The sequence below is a fragment of the Leptodactylus fuscus genome, unplaced genomic scaffold (genome assembly GCF_031893055.1).
Source record: "Leptodactylus fuscus isolate aLepFus1 unplaced genomic scaffold, aLepFus1.hap2 HAP2_SCAFFOLD_82, whole genome shotgun sequence".
NCBI lineage: Eukaryota > Metazoa > Chordata > Amphibia > Anura > Leptodactylidae > Leptodactylus > Leptodactylus fuscus.
Genome location: NW_027440861.1, coordinates 325,039 through 344,511, shown reverse-complemented (window position 1 = coordinate 344,511; position 19,473 = coordinate 325,039). Strand labels below are relative to the sequence as shown.

The window sequence follows — 19,473 nt, the reverse complement described above, 5'->3', positions numbered from 1 at the left end:
CTCGACATCTTGTGCTTTATACTGTCCTCTGTGTTATAAGTGACCTCAACTATCAACAGGGTTTTTGCTGTTTAGTAAGTGGTCAGATATAAGCATCAGACTGTCAGAGGTCTCATCGGTCAACTCAGTAAGGTCCACCTAGCTTCAGAGGTGGCATCTATCATGTGATGGGAGTAGAAGGTCAGAGCAATTTGATTATAGAACTGTGGGAAACAGATGAGTCTGATGTAGCACTTGTACCCCATTGTGGACTCAACCCCTAACTAATACAGTCATACAGTGTGTCTCCAGAACATGTATCATGTACCGAGGACCTTCCCTGTGACCAGAGGTGGCTGCTGGTGATAATGTTGATAAACCCTCGCTGAGCCATCACGCGGCTTCCTCATTAATGTGAGAATGATGTCTTCTATACTGGAAAGACATGACTATCCCAGGATATAGGGGAAAGTGTGTCCTATAGAAGCAGTGGGGACCCTCCTGCCTAAAACTTAGTCAAGATGGTGCATTCATCCCTTACACGTATATGGAAAACCCTGAACTGAATCCATCCATATTGACCAATCACAAAAGATATCTCGTAAATGGAGGACGTGAGCTTGACCGCTCCTTGTCCACTACTAGAGAGACCCCGCGGATCCCTTCAACTATGCAATGGAAAGGGAGTGACCATTGTTTGGTTCTGGTGGTGGAAAACATTAGATGCCAGTCACCAGCTAAAGCCAAGGTGTCCTCTACATCTTTATTAAGTCATGTATTCCTTGTCAGGAGTGGAAACCATCAGAGGCATGCGCAGCAATCTTCTAGATATTTCTGTTTACCACTGATGGTTTCATTGTCCTCACACGGTCTGCGGACTCTTTACATTACAGGGATTCAGAGCATTACAGCAATTGTGTGGTGTATATTTTATGGACTACTGACACAGATCAGGACAGAAGTCAGTGGACCACCAGTTCCATCTGTGATGACCATGTCATGTATGGACGGTCAGGTCACACCAACCCTGAACAATACTTTATCATTGATTCCTCTGTATACACGTTTTTAATATTGAGATATCCATGATCTACTAGGAGCCTACGGACCTTCTCAGGGTTGTAAACGTGTTGGTGGGAATGAAAGTATTAGATCTTCCACAAATCGCTGTGATGGTCATCAGTATATGGAGTGAAGAGATGACAATGTCTTTCTACAGTAGAGTTGTCCAAGAGTCTTGCAGCAATATTAGAAGGAGTTGGTACTTGTGGCAGTAACTTCTCCTATTGAGTGCCTGGCCAAAGAAGATACCTGCCATGTCTACCTCTGCTGAACCCTCCTTATATAGCCTACATGTGTTTGTTCCCTTGTGTGGTCTATGGGCAAGGTAATGCTCCTGTCGTCGCCTCCTCATCTCATGGACATCCTTCTTCTACTTCTGGCGTTAGATGATGGGACAACCTAAAAGAAGCTTGCAGTTCGGAGAAGCAATGGTGAGAGCACTTCAGCACCTATACCCATGTATGTAATTGACCAGCCTGATAGGACATCACCAGTCACACATGACCAAGCGGGAACTATAGCTTTGACTTCAGTTCTGTTGTCGTCATAAACCTCCTGGACAAATAGGGGAAATTAGGAGAAAAGGCTGATGGAGAGAAATAGAAGAGAATTTGGGCACCTTCTCGGTGTATGGTTTGTGGACAGTCCTACACGCCGTTACATCCATGGTCCAATAGGGCGGATGATCAGGTCCATTAGCGCTGAGTCTACCGCCGAAAGGGATGATGTTTGATGTGTTAATGAGATTGGTGGTAGCTACAGCCCCAGATGAGATTGTCCTTCGTGATGGTCACGAGTTGGACCTCCCAGAGATCATTGGTTCCTTGTCTTACATTTGTCTGTCCCGCGTATTATTGCAGTAGCTTTCACTTCTCAGCATCTAATCCTTTAGGAGTTTCTGCCCGTTTATGGTCGGGCACCATCAATCTGTTGGGTCCTGACAGTGAAGCGGTTGACATGCACAGGGATAGGTACCACAATTTTTGGATTTCGAACAGGCTCCCCAGCGCGACTGTTGACATTTCCGGCTTTGATGCGTTTCCATTTTGCTCTTCGATTTTGGAACCAGATTTTTACCTGCACCTCACTGAGTTTAAGGGTGTGGGCAATCTGAGACCTCTCTGTGAGGGACAGGTACTTCTTACAATGGAATTCCTTTTCGAGTTCTAAGAGTTGCTCACTGGTGAACGCTGTTCTACGTCTTCGACTTTTCCCTGGAGTCCCTGCCCCATCTCTGCATGGGTCCTGAGAGGCGTTCTTTCCCTTACTCCTAGGCCTTGTTGGACTGTGCCCTTGATCTGGAAGGTTCTCGTCACAGCTCTCTCCAGATGTCTCTTCTTCATCATGGTCACTACAGCCTGGTTCTGAGGTTTTCCCTCCCATCTTCTCTTCATCAGAGCTGTACAGTTTGGCATCTCCTGTAAAACAAAGCAAAGAAGTAAATCTGGCAAAGCGGCGGAAGCTTTGCGGGGCACACACGTCCCTTTGGGTCACACGTCCCATTGGGTCACACATGTCGCATTGAGTCACACTTCCCATTGGGTCACACACGTCCCATTGGATCACACACGTTCCATTGGGTCACACTTCCCATTGGGTCACACACGTCCCATTGGGTCACAGACGTCCCATTGGGTCACACAAGTTCCATTTGGTCACACACGTTCTATTGGGTCACACACGTCCCATTGGGTCACACACGTCCCATTGGGTCACACACGTTGCATTGAGTCACACTTCCCATTGGGTCACACACGTCCCATTGGATCACACACGTTCCATTGGGTCACACTTCCCATTGGGTCACACACGTCCCATTGGGTCACAGACGTCCCATTGGGTCACACAAGTTCCATTTGGTCACACACGTTCTATTGGGTCACACACGTCCCATTGGGTCACACACGTCCCATTGGGTGACACACGTCCCATTGGGTCACACACACGTCCCATTGGGTCACACGTCCCATTGGGTCACACGTCCCATTGGGTCACACACGTTCCATTGGGTCACACACATCCCATTGGGTCACACACGTTCCATTGGGTCACACGTCCCATTGGGTCACACGTCCCATTGGGTCACACACGTCCCATTGGGTCACACACGTCCCATTGGGTCACACGTCCCATTGGGTCACACGTCCCATTGGGTCACACACGTTCCATTGGGTCACACACGTCCCATTGGGTCACACACGTCCCATTGGGTCACACACGTTCCATTGGGTCACACGTCCCATTGGGTCACACACGTCCCATTGGGTCACACACGTCCCATTGGGTCACACAAGTTCCATTTGGTCACACACGTTCTATTGGGTCACACACGTCCCATTGGGTCACACACGTCCCATTGGGTGACACACGTCCCATTGGGTCACACACACGTCCCATTGGGTCACACGTCCCATTGGGTCACACACGTCCCATTGGGTCACACACGTCCCATTGGGTCACACACGTCCCATTGGGTCACACACGTCCCATTGGGTCACACACGTTCCATTGGGTCACACGTCCCATTGGGTCACACACGTCCCATTGGGTCACACACGTCCCTTTGGGTCACACACGTCTCATTGGGTCACACGTTCCATTGGGTCACACACAAGTCCGATTGGGTCACACATTCCATTGGGTCACACACGTCCCATTGGGTCACACACGTCCCATTCAGCAGAACTCATAGAGGGAATTCTTTTCATATTCTGCACTTTGTTCCTTCTGGTCTTTGGGTCGTGTTATTATTGGACCCTACATTGTGGATGATGATGATGAAGATGAAGCAGATCTCCTGCACCTCAGAACCTTGACATCATTAATATGGAGTCTTTGGCCGGACACCTTCTTGGCTACAGGGGAGTCCTGTCTCTTATGTCACTTAGGTCTTGGTGCTGTCGGTGTGTAAGAGAGATTTAGGAACAACAGAGAGAATTGATTAAGACTGACGTTCCATATGCCAGTCTTAGGCCATTCCCCAACCCCAACTCCCCCCCCACACACACTTTACTTGCTTTGCCAATGCCAAATATCTATTCGGACATGCTAATAAAGCTTCTTTGATTGATCTCCATCCCCAGAGCGCTGTCACCAGTGAATCTCTCCGGACCTGTGCGGACGATCACACTGATCTGGTAGATAACGATAAGATTCTCTTCTCATTATATCCTTCCCCTCTGGCCTCAGAGCTGCGGGGAGGAGGAGGAAGGAGGAGGAGAAGAAGGAGGAGGAGAAGGAGGAAGGAGGAGGAGGAAGAGGAGAAGAAGGAGGAGGAGAAGGAGGAAGGAGGAGGAGGAGAAGGAAGAAGGAGGAGGAGGGAGGAGGAGGAGGAGAAGAAGGAGGAGAAGAAGGAGGAGGAGAAGGAGGAAGGAGGAGGAGGGAGGAGGAGGAGGAGAAGAAGGAGGAGAAGAAGGAGGAGGAGAAGGAGGAAGGAGGAGGAGGGAGGAGGAGGAGGAAGAGGAGAAGGAAGGAGGAGAAGGAGGAGGAAGAGGAGAAGGAAGGAGGAGGAGGAGAAGGAGGAGGAAGAGAAGAAGGAAGGAGGAGGAGAAGGAGGAGGAAGAGGAGAAGGAAGGAGGAGAAGGAGGAGGAAGAGGAGAAGGAAGGAGGAGGAGAAGGAGGAGGAAGAGAAGAAGGAAGGAGGAGGAGAAGGAGGAGGAAGAGGAGAAGGAAGGAGGAGGAGAAGGAGGAGGAAGAGGAGAAGGGAGGAGAAGGAGGAGGAAGAGGAGAAGGAAGGAGTAGGAGAAGGAGGAGGAAGAGGAGAAGGAAGGAGGAGGAGGAGGAGAAGGAAGAGGAGAAGGAAGGAGAAGGAAGAGGAGAAGGAAGGAGGAGGAAGAGGAGAAGGAAGGAGGAGGAGAAGGAAGGAGGAGGAGAAGAAGGAGGAGGAGAAGAAGGAGGAGGAGAAGGAAGAGGAGGAGGATGAGGAGGAAGAGGAGAAGGAAGGAGGAGGAAGAGGAGGAGAAGGAAGGAGGAGGAGAAGGAGGAGGAAGAGGAGAAGGAAGGAGGAGGAGAAGAAGGAGGAGGAGAAGAAGGAAGGAGAAGGAAGGAGGAGGAGAAGAAGGAGGAGGAGAAGAAGGAGGAGGAGAAGGAAGAGGAGGAGGATGAGGAGGAAGAGGAGAAGGAAGGAGGAGGAAGAGGAGGAGAAGGAAGGAGGAGGAGAAGGAAGGAGGAGGAGAAGGAAGGAGGAGGAGAAGAAGGAGGAGGAGAAGAAGGAAGGAGAAGGAGGAGGAAGTGGAGAAGGAAGGAGGAGGGAGGCGGAGGGAGGAGGAAGAGTAGAAGGAAGGAGGAAGAGGAAGGAGGAGAAGGAAGGAGGAGGAAGGAGGAAGAGGAGGAGAAGGAAGGAGGAGGAAGAGGAGGAGAAGGAAGGAGGAGATGGCGGAGGAAGAGGAAGGAGGAGGAAGAGGAAGGAGGAGAAACCCTGAGAAATCATCACTGACTGTGCATCACCTGTAAGTGGTAGTGAGGACTGTCCATGTTATCCCCTCTCCTATATCACACAACATACTGTACTGTCACATAGAGGGATGATGTAATACCCCCCTGAGCCTAATCCCAGGGGTATTCTTATGTAACACCCCTCTGACCCTAATCCCAGGAGTATTCTTATGTAATACCCCCCTGAGCCTAATCCCAGGGGTATTCTTATGTAACACCCCTCTGACCCTAATCCCAGGAGTATTCTTATGTAACACCCCTCTGAGCCTAATCCCAGGAGTATTCTTATGTAACACCCCTCTGAGCCTAATCCCAGGGGTATTCTTATGTAACACCCCTCTGACCCTAATCCCAGGAGTATTCTTATGTATTCCCCCTGAGCCTAATCCCAGGAGTATTCTTATGTAATGCCCCCCCTGAGCCTAATCTCAGGGGTATTTTTATGTAATACTATTCTGAGCCTAATCCCAGGTGTATTCTTATAGAACACCCCCCTGAGCCTAATCCCAGGAGTATTCTTATGTATTAACCCCCTGAGCCTAATCCCAGGGGTATTTTTATGTAATAACCTTCTGAGCCTAATCCCAGATGTATTCTTATGTAATACCCCCCTGAGCCTAATCCCAGGGATATTCTTATGTAATACCCCTCTGACCCTAATCCCAGGAGTATTTTTATGTAATACCCCCCTGAGCCTAATTCCAGGGGTATTCTTACGTAATACTCCCCTGAGCCAAATCCCAAGGGTAGTTTTATGTAATACCCAGTGAGGGTAATCCCACGGGTATTCTTATGTAATACCCCTCTGAGCCTAATCCCAAGGGTATTCTTATGTAATACCATCTGAGCCTAATCCCAGGAGTATTTTTATGTAATACCCCCCTGAGCCTAATCCCAAGGGTAGTTTTATGTAATACCCCGTGAGGGTAATCCCACGGGTATTCTTATGTAATACCCCTCTGAGCCTAATCCCAGGGGTATTCTTATGTAATACCATCTGAGCCTAATCCCAGGAGTATTTTTATGTAATACCCCCCTGAGTGTAATCCCATGAGTATTCTTATGTAATACCCCCTGAGAGTAATCCCAGGGGTATTCTTATGTAATAATCCCCTGAGCCTAATCCCAGGGGTATTCTTATGTAATACCACTTGAGCCTAATCCCAGGGGTATTCTTATGTAATACCCCCTGAGCCTAATCCCAGGGGAATTCTTATGTAATGCCCCCTGAGCCTAGTAAAAGGAGTATTCTTATGTAATACCCCCCTGAGTCTAATCCCAGGGGAATTCTTATGTAATACTCCCCTGAGCCTAATCCCAGGAGTATTCTTATGTAATACTCCCCTGAGCCTAATCCCAGGAGTATTCTTATGTAATACCCCCCTGAGCCTAATCCCAGGGGTATTCTTATGTAATACCCCCCTGAGTCTAATCCCAGGGGAATTCTTATGTAATACTCCCCTGAGCCTAATCCCAGGAGTATTCTTATGTAATACCCCCCTGAGTCTAATCCCAGGGGAATTCTTATGTAATACTCCCCTGAGTCTAATCCCAGGGGAATTCTTATGTAATACTCCCCTGAGCCTAATCCCAGGAGTATTCTTATGTAATACCCCCCTGAGCCTAATCCCAGGAGTATTGTTATGTAATACCCCCCTGAGCCTAATCCCAGGAGTATTCTTATGTAATACCCCCCTGAGCCTAATCCCAGGAGTATTCTTATGTAATACCCCCCTGAGCCTAATCCCAGGAGTATTCTTATGTAATACCCCCCTGAGCCTAATCTCAGGAGTATTCTTATGTAATACCCCCCTGAGCCTAATCCCAGGAGTATTCTTATGTAATACCCCCTGAGCCTAATCCCAGGAGTATTCTTATGTAATACCCCCTGAGCCTAATCCCAGGAGTATTCTTATGTAATACCCCCCTGAGCCTAATCCCAGGAGTATTCTTATGTAATACCCCCCTGAGCCTAATCCCAGGAGTATTCTTATGTAATACCCCCCTGAGCCTAATCCCAGGAGTATTCTTATGTAATACCCCCCTGAGCCTAATCCCAGGAGTATTCTTATGTAATACCCCCCTGAGCCTAATCCCAGGAGTATTCTTATGTAATACCCCCCTGAGCCTAATCCCAGGAGTATTCTTATGTAATACCCCCCTGAGCCTAATCCCAGGAGTATTCTTATGTAATACCCCCCTGAGCCTAATCCCAGGAGTATTCTTATGTAATACCCCCCTGAGCCTAATCCCAGGAGTATTCTTATGTAATACCCCCCTGAGCCTAATCCCAGGAGTATTCTTATGTAATACCCCCCTGAGCCTAATCCCAGGAGTATTCTTATGTAATACCCCCCTGAGCCTAATCCCAGGAGTATTCTTATGTAATACCCCCCTGAGCCTAATCCCAGGAGTATTCTTATGTAATACCCCCCTGAGCCTAATCCCAGGAGTATTCTTATGTAATACCCCCCTGAGCCTAATCCCAGGAGTATTCTTATGTAATACCCCCCTGAGCCTAATCCCAGGAGTATTCTTATGTAATACCCCCTGAGCCTAATCCCAGGAGTATTCTTATGTAATACCCCCCTGAGCGTAATCCAAGGAGTATTCTTATGTAATACCCCCCTGAGCCTAATCCCAGGAGTATTCTTATGTAATACCCCCCTGAGCCTAATCCCAGGAGTATTCTTATGTAATACTCCACTGAGCCTAATCCCAGGAGTATTCTTATTGTAATACCCCCCTGAGCCTAATCCCAGGAGTATTCTTATGTAATACCCCCCTGAGCCTAATCCCAGGAGTATTCTTATGTAATACTCCACTGAGCCTAATCCCAGGAGTATTCTTATTGTAATACCCCCCTGAGCCTAATCCCAGGAGTATTCTTATGTAATACCCCCCTGAGCCTAATCCCAGGAGTATTCTTATGTAATACTCCACTGAGCCTAATCCCAGGAGTATTCTTATTGTAATACCCCCCTGAGCCTAATCCCAGGAGTATTCTTATGTAATACCCCCCTGAGCCTAATCCCAGGAGTATTCTTATGTAATTTAGCCTTTAATCCATAAATTAAAAATGAGCCCGAATGGGCAGACAAACAAAGTATCTAATACATAGTAAAGTGCAGAAAAAAGTCAGAAAGGTGGATAAAAAACTGCAACTAACGCGTTTCGGGGTCCTTAAAGCCCCTTAGTCATAGTGCTCTCCGTCTGTGTGTTTTCATATCATATATATATATATATATATACAACTGAGACTTGCTAGTAGCAGTGTGGGTGGAGCAAAAGGCTGATTTGCTGATTGATAACACACTTGTTTGTACTTGTTGTTCTTATGTGTGTAACAAATCAAATAAATAAAGTTCGACTAAAGCCATGTGCTCCAACAGCACGTACTGTTTCTTAGCAATGGAATATTTACATAAATATAAATAAAATATAATATAAAGAGAACATTTAGTATATGCAAAAGTGAGTTAATGCAAGTTCAAATAGGTAGAAATTTGCAATGCTCATTGTACAATAACATGGACAAGTGATGGTTATGTTCTGGTATTGTTTATACATATGAAAAAGCTTTGTCATAAAACCATTAATACTAAGGCGCTCGAAAATTGGACATCTGTGCCTCAAGATACCCGGAAAAATCGAAAATGCTTAGGTCCCAGAATATAGTTTTATTTGTAGCAACTATCAGTTTGAATTTGAGCATGAATGGAGCGAGGAGGGTGTGTAACATGAGTCAAGCAGTCACGTGATCTAAAATGACCAATCAACCGAAATCATGTGATCAAGTGAGAGCCGAAGATACGCTAACAACAACTCGCTAGCAGTCCCGTAAGATGAAGAGTCCTGCAAGGTACGTGAAGTAGCGTGGATGTAATTACAAAGAACCATATATAATGAAGAGAAGAAAAAACACTTCCCATCTCAAAATTTAACACTATTTGCAACAATGAATGAAACGGGGGATGTGTAACATGTGTAAAGCGGTCACGTGATCAAATTTGGCCAATCCGCTTAGATCACATGATAGGAAAGGACCAATGGTACACCAGTGATAACTCACTAATAACTCCACATACAGAGGGAGCTGTTAAGTCCTATGGAATAATTATATTACCAATAAAAGTTCATTAATATACAATAGTATCTATTTTCTTGTTATTAGTAGATAAGGGCCAGATCTGATTTGATGTTCATGCCGAAAGGTTGACGGCAACCAAACCTGAGGATCCAAAGACCTTCTTTTATATGTTATATATTAATGTTAATATTGTATTATATTATACAGTCACCCCCATATATTATATTGTATTATATTATACAGTCACCCCCATATATTATATTGTATTATATTATACAGTCACCCCCATATATTATATTGTATTGTATTATATTATACAGTCACCGCCATATATTATACTGTATTATATTATACAGTCACCCCCATATATTATATTGTATTATATTATACAGTCACCCCCATATATTATATTGTATTGTATTATACAGTCACCCCCATATATTATATTGTATTGTATTATATTATACAGTCACCCCCATATATTATATTGTATTATATTATACAGTCACCCCCATATATTATATTGTATTGTATTATATTATACAGTCACCCCCATATATTATACTGTATTATATTACACAGTCACCCCCATATATTATATTGTATTATATTATACAGTCACCCCATATATTATATTGTATTATATTATACAGTCACCCCCATATATTATATTGTATTATATTATACAGTCACCCCTTATATTATATTGTATTATATTATACAGTCACCCCCATATATTATATTGTATTATATTATACAGTCACCCCCATATATTATATTGTATTATATTATACAGTCACCCCCATATATTATATTGTATTATATTATACAGTCACCCCCATATATTATATTATATTATATTATACAGTCACCCCCATATATTATATTATATTGTATTATATTATACCGTCACCCCCATATATTATATTGTATTATATTATACAGTCACCCACCATATATTATATTGTATTATATTATACAGTCACCGCCATATATTATATTGTATTATACAGTCACCCCCATATATTATATTGTATTATATTATACAGTCACCCCCATATATTATATTATATTGTATTATATTATACAGTCACCACCATATATTATATTGTATTATACAGTCACCCCCATATATTATATTGTATTATATTATACAGTCACCCCCATATATTATATTGTATTATATTATACAGTCACCCCCATATATTATATTGTATTATATTATACAGTCACCCTCATATATTATATTGTATTATATTATACAGTCACCCCCATATATTATATTGTATTATATTATACAGTCACCGCCATATATTATATTGTATTATACAGTCACCCTCCATATATTATATTATATTATATTATATTATATTATATTATATTATATTATACAGTCACCCCCTTATATTATATTGTATTATATTATACAGTCACCCCCATATATTATATTGTATTATATTATACAGTCACCCCCATATATTATATTGTATTATATTATACAGTCATCCCCATATATTATATTGTATTATATTATACAGTCACCCTCATATATTATATTGTATTATATTATACAGTCACCCCCATATATTATATTGTATTATATTATACAGTGACCCCCATATATTTTATTATATTATACAGTCATCTACATATATTATATTGTATTATATTATACAGTCACCCCCCATATATTATATTGTATTATATTATACAGTGGCCCCATATATTATACAGTCACCCCCATATGTTATACAGTGACCCCCATATATATTATACCGTGACCCCATATATTATACAGTCACCCTCATATATTGTATTATATTATACAGTCACCCCCATATATTATATTGTATTATATTATACAGTGACCCCCATATATTATATTGTATTATATTATACAGTCACCCCCATATATTATATTGTATTATATTATACAGTGACCCCCATATATTATATTGTATTATATTATACAGTCACCCCCATATATTATATTGTATTATATTATACAGTCACCCCCATATATTATATTGTATTATATTATACAGTCACCCCTAATATTATATTGTATTATATTATACAGTCACCCCCATATATTATATTGTATTATATTATACAGTCATCCCCATAAATTATATTGTATTATATTATACAGTCACCCCCATATATTACATTGTATTATATTATACAGTCATCCCCATAAATTATATTGTATTATATTATACAGTCACCCCCATATATTACATTGTATTATATTATACAGTCACCCCATATATTATATTGTATTATATTATACAGTCACCCCCATATATTATATTGTATTATATTATACAGTCACCCCATATATTGTATTATATTATACAGTCATCCCCATAAATTATATTGTATTATATTATACAGTCACCCCCATATATTATATTGTATTATATTATACAGTCACCCCATATTATATTGTATTATATTATACAGTCACCCCCATATATTATATTGTATTATATTATACAGTCACCCCATATATTATATTGTATTATATTATACAGTCACCCCATATATTATATTGTATTATATTATACAGTCACCCCATATATTGTATTATATTATACAGTCATCCCCATAAATTATATTGTATTATATTATACAGTCACCCCCATATATTACATTGTATTATATTATACAGTCACCCCCATATATTACATTGTATTATATTATACAGTCACCCCCATATATTATATTGTATTATATTATACAGTCACCCCCATATATTATATTGTATTATATTATACAGTCACCCCATATATTGTATTATATTATACAGTCACCCCCATATATTATATTGTATTATATTATACAGTCACCCCCATATATTACATTGTATTATATTATACAGTCACCCCCATATATTATATTGTATTATATTATACAGTCACCCCCATATATTACATTGTATTATATTATACAGTCACCCCCATATATTACATTGTATTATATTATACAGTCACCCCCATATATTATATTGTATTATATTATACAGTCACCCCCATATATTATATTGTATTATACAGTCACCCCCATATATTATATTGTATTATATTATACAGTCACCCCCATATATTATATTGTATTATATTATACAGTCACCCCCATATATTACATTGTATTATATTATACAGTCACCCCCATATATTATATTGTATTATATTATACAGTCACCCCATATATTGTATTATATTATACAGTCACCCCCATATATTACATTGTATTATATTATACAGTCACCCCCATATATTATATTGTATTATATTATACAGTCACCCCATATATTGTATTATATTATACAGTCACCCCCATATATTATATTGTATTATATTATACAGTCACCCCCATATATTATATTGTATTATATTATACAGTCACCCCCATATATTATATTGTATTATATTATACAGTCACCCCCATATATTACATTGTATTATATTATACAGTCACCCCCATATATTATATTGTATTATATTATACAGTCACCCCATATATTGTATTATATTATACAGTCACCCCCATATATTACATTGTATTATATTATACAGTCACCCCCATATATTATATTGTATTATATTATACAGTCACCCCATATATTGTATTATATTATACAGTCACCCCCATATATTATATTGTATTATATTATACAGTCACCCCCATATATTATATTGTATTATATTATACAGTCACCCCCATATATTATATTGTATTATATTATACAGTCACCCCCATATATTACATTGTATTATATTATACAGTCACCCCCATATATTATATTGTATTATATTATACAGTCACCCCATATATTGTATTATATTATACAGTCACCCCCATATATTACATTGTATTATATTATACAGTCACCCCCCATATATTATATTGTATTATATTATACAGTCACCCCATATATTGTATTATATTATACAGTCACCCCCATATATTACATTGTATTATATTATACAGTCACCCCCATATATTACATTGTATTATATTATACAGTCACCCCCATATATTATATTGTATTATATTATACAGTCACCCCATATATTGTATTATATTATACAGTCACCCCCATATATTACATTGTATTATATTATACAGTCACCCCCATATATTACATTGTATTATATTATACAGTCACCCCCATATATTATATTGTATTATATTATACAGTCACCCCATATATTGTATTATATTATACAGTCACCCCCATATATTATATTGTATTATATTATACAGTCACCCCCATATATTATATTGTATTATATTATACAGTGCCCCGGCCTATGCTAATCTGTACCTGGGCTGGTGGGAGAGGGAGGTGGTCTTTGGTGATGAAATGGAAAGGTGGGCATCGTCAATTTTATTTTGGGTCAGATACATCGATGATGTTCTGTTGGTCTGGGGAGGAACAAGAGAGGATTTTGGGGAGTTTGTGAGAGAGCTTAATGTTAACCATCTGGGTTTATTTTTTACCTCAGAGATCAAGGAGCACTCAATCACTTTTTTAGATCTCACTATCTTTAAGTCACCATCGGGTAGATTGGGGACCACGATCTACAGGAAGGAAACATCTACCAATTCCCTGTTAAACTGGCAGAATTGCCATCCCCTCCCACTGCGCCGCGGAATTCCGAAGGGCCAATTTTTGCGGTTGCGCAGAAACTGCACAAATGTAGCAGACTATGAAGTGGCAGCCAGCGATCTACGTAGGAGATTCCAATGCAGGGGGTACCCGGATGGGGTTCTGCGCAAAGCTTACCAAGATGCCCTGTTATGTGACAGAACATCTCTGCTCAAACCAGTGGAAAGGGATAAAACGGCAGATATGCAAATTATCGCAACATTCGATTCCGCAAATCGAGAAGTGGTGGATGTTTTAAAAAACACTTGGGAAATTCTTAAATCAGACCCAGACATTGGTCCCCAGATTAATGACTATCCGCTTGTCACATATAGGAGGGGTCCTAACCTTAAGGACAGATTGGTGAAGAGTCATCTAGCACCCCTTGTAAATGATAACTGGCTAGGGAGGCATGCTCAGGGTCTGGTGGGGACTTTTTCCTGCGGATCCTGTCGGGCATGCGCATCAATCGTACCTGGCAAGACCTTGAAGAGTAATTCGACAAATATGGAATATACTAGTAATATATACTAATAAAAATTTCATAAATTGTAAGACACGAGGAGTTATTTATCTGGCCAGCTGCTCCGCCTGCGGAACGCAATATGTGGGTAAAACCATTCGCGAGTTCCGCAGAAGGATTCGTGAGCACATAAATGATATCTCTAGAGGCGAAGACACCCCTTTGGCACGTCATATATGTGAGAAACACGGTGGAGATGTGTCCATTGTAAAATTCCAGGGAGTGGAACTGGTCCATCCATCTCCTCGGGGGGGGGGAGATTTTGATAAAAAGCTCCTGCAGCGGGAGGCTAGATGGACCTTTACGTTAAAGACTGTGAAACCGTGGGGTCTTAATGATGGCATCTCGTTTGCCTGTTTTATTTAAACTTGGGTTCAGTTTACCATTTCCATATGTGGGATTTTGTTTGGTGATTTACCCTATCTACTACCTTTTAAGATCTTGGATGGTGGTGTAGGGTGGTAATAGTTATGGTTACAGCTATGGTAGTATGGTTCTATAGTTCTTGGTAGGGGTTATGCATGAGGTGTAGTCATCTGTTTTCCCTGTGCAGTATCCCCGTGTAGCTGGTACCAGGATGCTGTGCTGAGTGAGTCCCCCTCTGGGAGGGGATCCCAGTGTTCTGTCATATAGTCATGGTGTTTTATATATTCATCAGGTCATATACTCACCTGTATAGACATTTCCTTTGTAACAATTGTGTATTTGAACTGCAGGGGGGCGGAGTTGGGGAGTTATTATGAATGGTCTTTCTGGCAGTTCTCACCTAGCTGATGTCATTGAATGTGCAGGGAGCTCGGGGCGGAGTCGGCCGTATTGAGTAAGGACACACCTCCGGCTTCTGAGTGGTGCTCGCCTGCACATGTGCAGTAAAGACACGTCACGTCACATGCCGGCCGTCAGAACTATGGGTCTGGTTTGCACACGCTGATTGGTTATAGCGTCTGCTAGGGGGTGTGGCTTTGCACATTTAAACTCAGCATTCTCCCGCGCCCCCCTATGGCTAAACATCAATGCCATGGGGGAAACGGGAGTCATATCATAAGACGCTAATGTGATTTAGATAGTGGTCAGTTAATCTCCTGTGCACAACTAAAGCCTCTGATGATTCATGCTGACAGGGAGAGTGTTAGTATGTTGAAACGCCGCGTCAGGCTAAGTTTAAGACAATCTCGGCTATTGTTTTAGCCCTAAAGCAGGCAAGGGGAATTGAGCTGCCTGAGCTGCCTGTGATTTATCAGCAGCAGAGCTGCTCTACCCGGATAACTACCTTAGCCTTAGATAGGTGTTACTATCCGGTTACTCTGTATACCAGCCTGCTAACAAGTCCTCTTTTGTAGGCATTTTATTGCACAGCAGAGAGCTTCAGTGTTTTAACAAAATGAATTATTAACTGTAGCTCCAGCTTATGGGAAGGAAAAATCTATAGCAGTGGAGTTATTTGCCAGCCAGTACTCTATAGATAACATAGGCGGCTATAGCACACGTTGTTCCAGCCCTGCTCTTTTACCCATTATCCACATCAAAGATAAGAAGTGTAACACTAGTGGGGTAAATAAACGATTGTGGAGGACGGTGTGTCCCACTCCCCCACAGGCTAGGTGCTTGCACATTATCATTACCTTTGTGAATTTTGGGGTATTTTATACCACATTTTTGTTGTGTTGTCTTGTACTAAGTATAGCTTTTAATACATATCAATAAAAGTGAAATTTTAAATACGTCCCTGATAGTTACCTACCTATCTCCTGTCGGGGGAAATCATAATACCCCAGAGATATGCTGTCTGTAAAGGAAAATTAATTAACCGGCCAAGATCGGCCTCCGCCATCTTGGCCTGGAGAATCAACAGAGACACATGGTGGTCGTGTATCAAAATGGATTCTGCTTTAATGGTGGCTAGAACAAAGTATATATCACATGGCATAGACAGAACAGGATTGGCTAGTATAATTAGCCTAACATCTATTGGTGGAGAAGTTTGTAACAATAGCCCTGATGCATATCTATTGGATAAGAAACTGGAGAGAGGTCACACCCCCCTGAGGGCTAGCTCTACTCTAAAATGGAGTCAGTGACCTCATGGTAGCCGCATGTATCAATCAAAATGGCAGCCATCAGCACATGTCTCAAATACACATCCTAGATGTCTATCTCATGGTATTCTAAAGACAATAGACATCCTTGTTGGAGACAATTAGCTTAATTACCCTTCTCTTGTCCCTTTATCTTTGGAAGGGTCTTTGGTCTTTGATCCTTTCCTAACAATGCCCGTAGTCCCTGCCGAACTGTCTCCATTTTAATTAGTTTCTTTGTAAGATAGCATCACCCAATACACAGAGCATAGTATTTACATAACCAGTCTGGCAAGATCCAAACTGCATCTCTCTGGGAGAGAGAGATGGACAGATAGAATAATCGCTGCCTCTACCTCTATACATAATTTTTCATAAGATATTATTAGCCCCCCACACTCCAATTTTTCTTTTTGACTGTATAATATAATACAATATAATATATGGGAGTGACTGTATAATATAATAAAATATATGGGGTGACTGTATAATATAATACAATATAATATATGGGGTGACTGTATAATATAATACAATATAATATATGGGGTGACTGTATAATATAATACAATATAATATATGGGGTGACTGTATAATATAATACAATATATGGGGGTGACTGTATAATATAATACAATATAATATAAGAGGTGACTGTATAATATAATAAAATATAATATAATATATGGGGGTGACTATAATATAATACAATATAATATATGTAGGTGACTGTATAATATAATACAATGTATGGGGGTGACTGTATAATATAATACAATATATGGGGTGACTGTATAATATAATACAATATAATATAAGGGGTGACTGTATAATATAATAATATATATTATATTATATAGGGGTGACTGTATAATATAATACAATATAATATAAGGGGTGACTGTATAATATAATACAATATAATATATGGGGTGACTGTATAATATAATACAATATAATATATGAGGATGACTGTATAATATAATATATAATATATGGGGGTGACTGTATAATATAATACAATATAATATAAGGGGTGACTGTATAATATAATACAATATAATATATGGGGTGACTGTATAATATAATACAATATAATATATGGGGGTGACTGTATAATATAATACAATATAATATATAGGGTGACTGTATAATATAATACAATATAATATATGGGGGTGACTGTATAATATAATACAATATAATATATGGGGGTGACTGTATAATATAATACAATATAATATATGGGGTGACTGTATAATATAATACAATATAATATATGTAGGTGACTGTATAATATGATAAAATATATGGGGTGATTGTATAATATAATACAATATAATATATGGGGGTGACTGTATAATATAATACAATATAATATATGTAGGTGACTGTATAATATAATAGAATATAATATATGGGGGTGACTGTATAATATAATACAATATAATATATGGGGGTGACTGTATAATATAATACAATATAATATATGGGGGTGACTGTCTAATATAATAGAATATAATATATGGGGGTGACTGTATAATATAATACAATATAATATATGGGGGTGACTGTATAATATAATACAATATAAAATATGTAGGTGACTGTATAATATAATACAATATAATATATGGGGGCGACTGTATAATATAATACAATATAATATAAGGGGTGACTGTATAATATAATACAATATAATATATGGGGGTGACTATATAACATAATACAATATAATATATGGGGTGACTGTATAATATAATACAATATAATATATGGGGTGACTGTATAATATAATACAATATAATATATGGGGGTGACTGTATAATATAATACAATATATGGGGTGACTGTATAATATAATACAATATAATATATGGGGTGACTGTATAATCTAATACAATATAATATATGGGGGTGACTGTATAATATAATACAATATATGGGGTGACTGTATAATATAATACAATATAATATATGGGGGTGACTGTATAATATAATACAATATAATATATGGGGTGACTATAATATAATACAATATAATATATGGGGGTGACTGTATAATATAATACAATATAATACATGGGGTGACTGTATAATATAATACAATATAATATAAGGGGTGACTGTATAATATAATACAATATAATATATGGGGTGACTGTATAATATAATACAATATAATATATGGGGATGACTGTATAATATAATACAATATAATATATGGGGGTGACTGTATAATATAATACAATATAATATGGGGTGACTGTATAATATAATACAATATAATATATGGGGGTGACTGTATAATATAATACAATATAATATATCGGGATGACTGTATAATATAATATATGGGGGTGACTGTATAATATAATACAATATAATATATGGGGGTGACTGTATAATATAATACAATATAATATATGGGGGTGACTGTATAATATAATACAATATAATATATGGGGGTGACTGTATAATATAATACAATTTAATATATGGGGGTGACTGTATAATATAATATATGGGGGTGACTGTAAAATATAATTTATGGGTGTGACTGTATAATATAGTACAATATAATATATGGGGGGTGACTGTATAATATAATACAATATAATATATGGGGGTGACTGTATAATATAATACAATA

At 39.2% G+C, this 19,473-nt stretch overlaps 1 protein-coding gene across 1 annotated transcript in view; it reads right to left on the bottom strand.

Annotated features, from left to right (window-relative positions):
• Window positions 1-1,896: 1,896 nt before the first annotated feature.
• The window catches only part of GBX1 (gastrulation brain homeobox 1), a 99,803-nt gene continuing 82,226 nt past the window's right edge, over window positions 1,897-19,473 (bottom strand). The window contains exon 2 of the mRNA XM_075262041.1: window positions 1,897-2,459. Coding sequence (XP_075118142.1) covers window positions 1,948-2,459 — 512 coding nt within the window. The 3' untranslated portion in view covers window positions 1,897-1,947. The remainder of the gene's footprint in view (window positions 2,460-19,473) is intronic.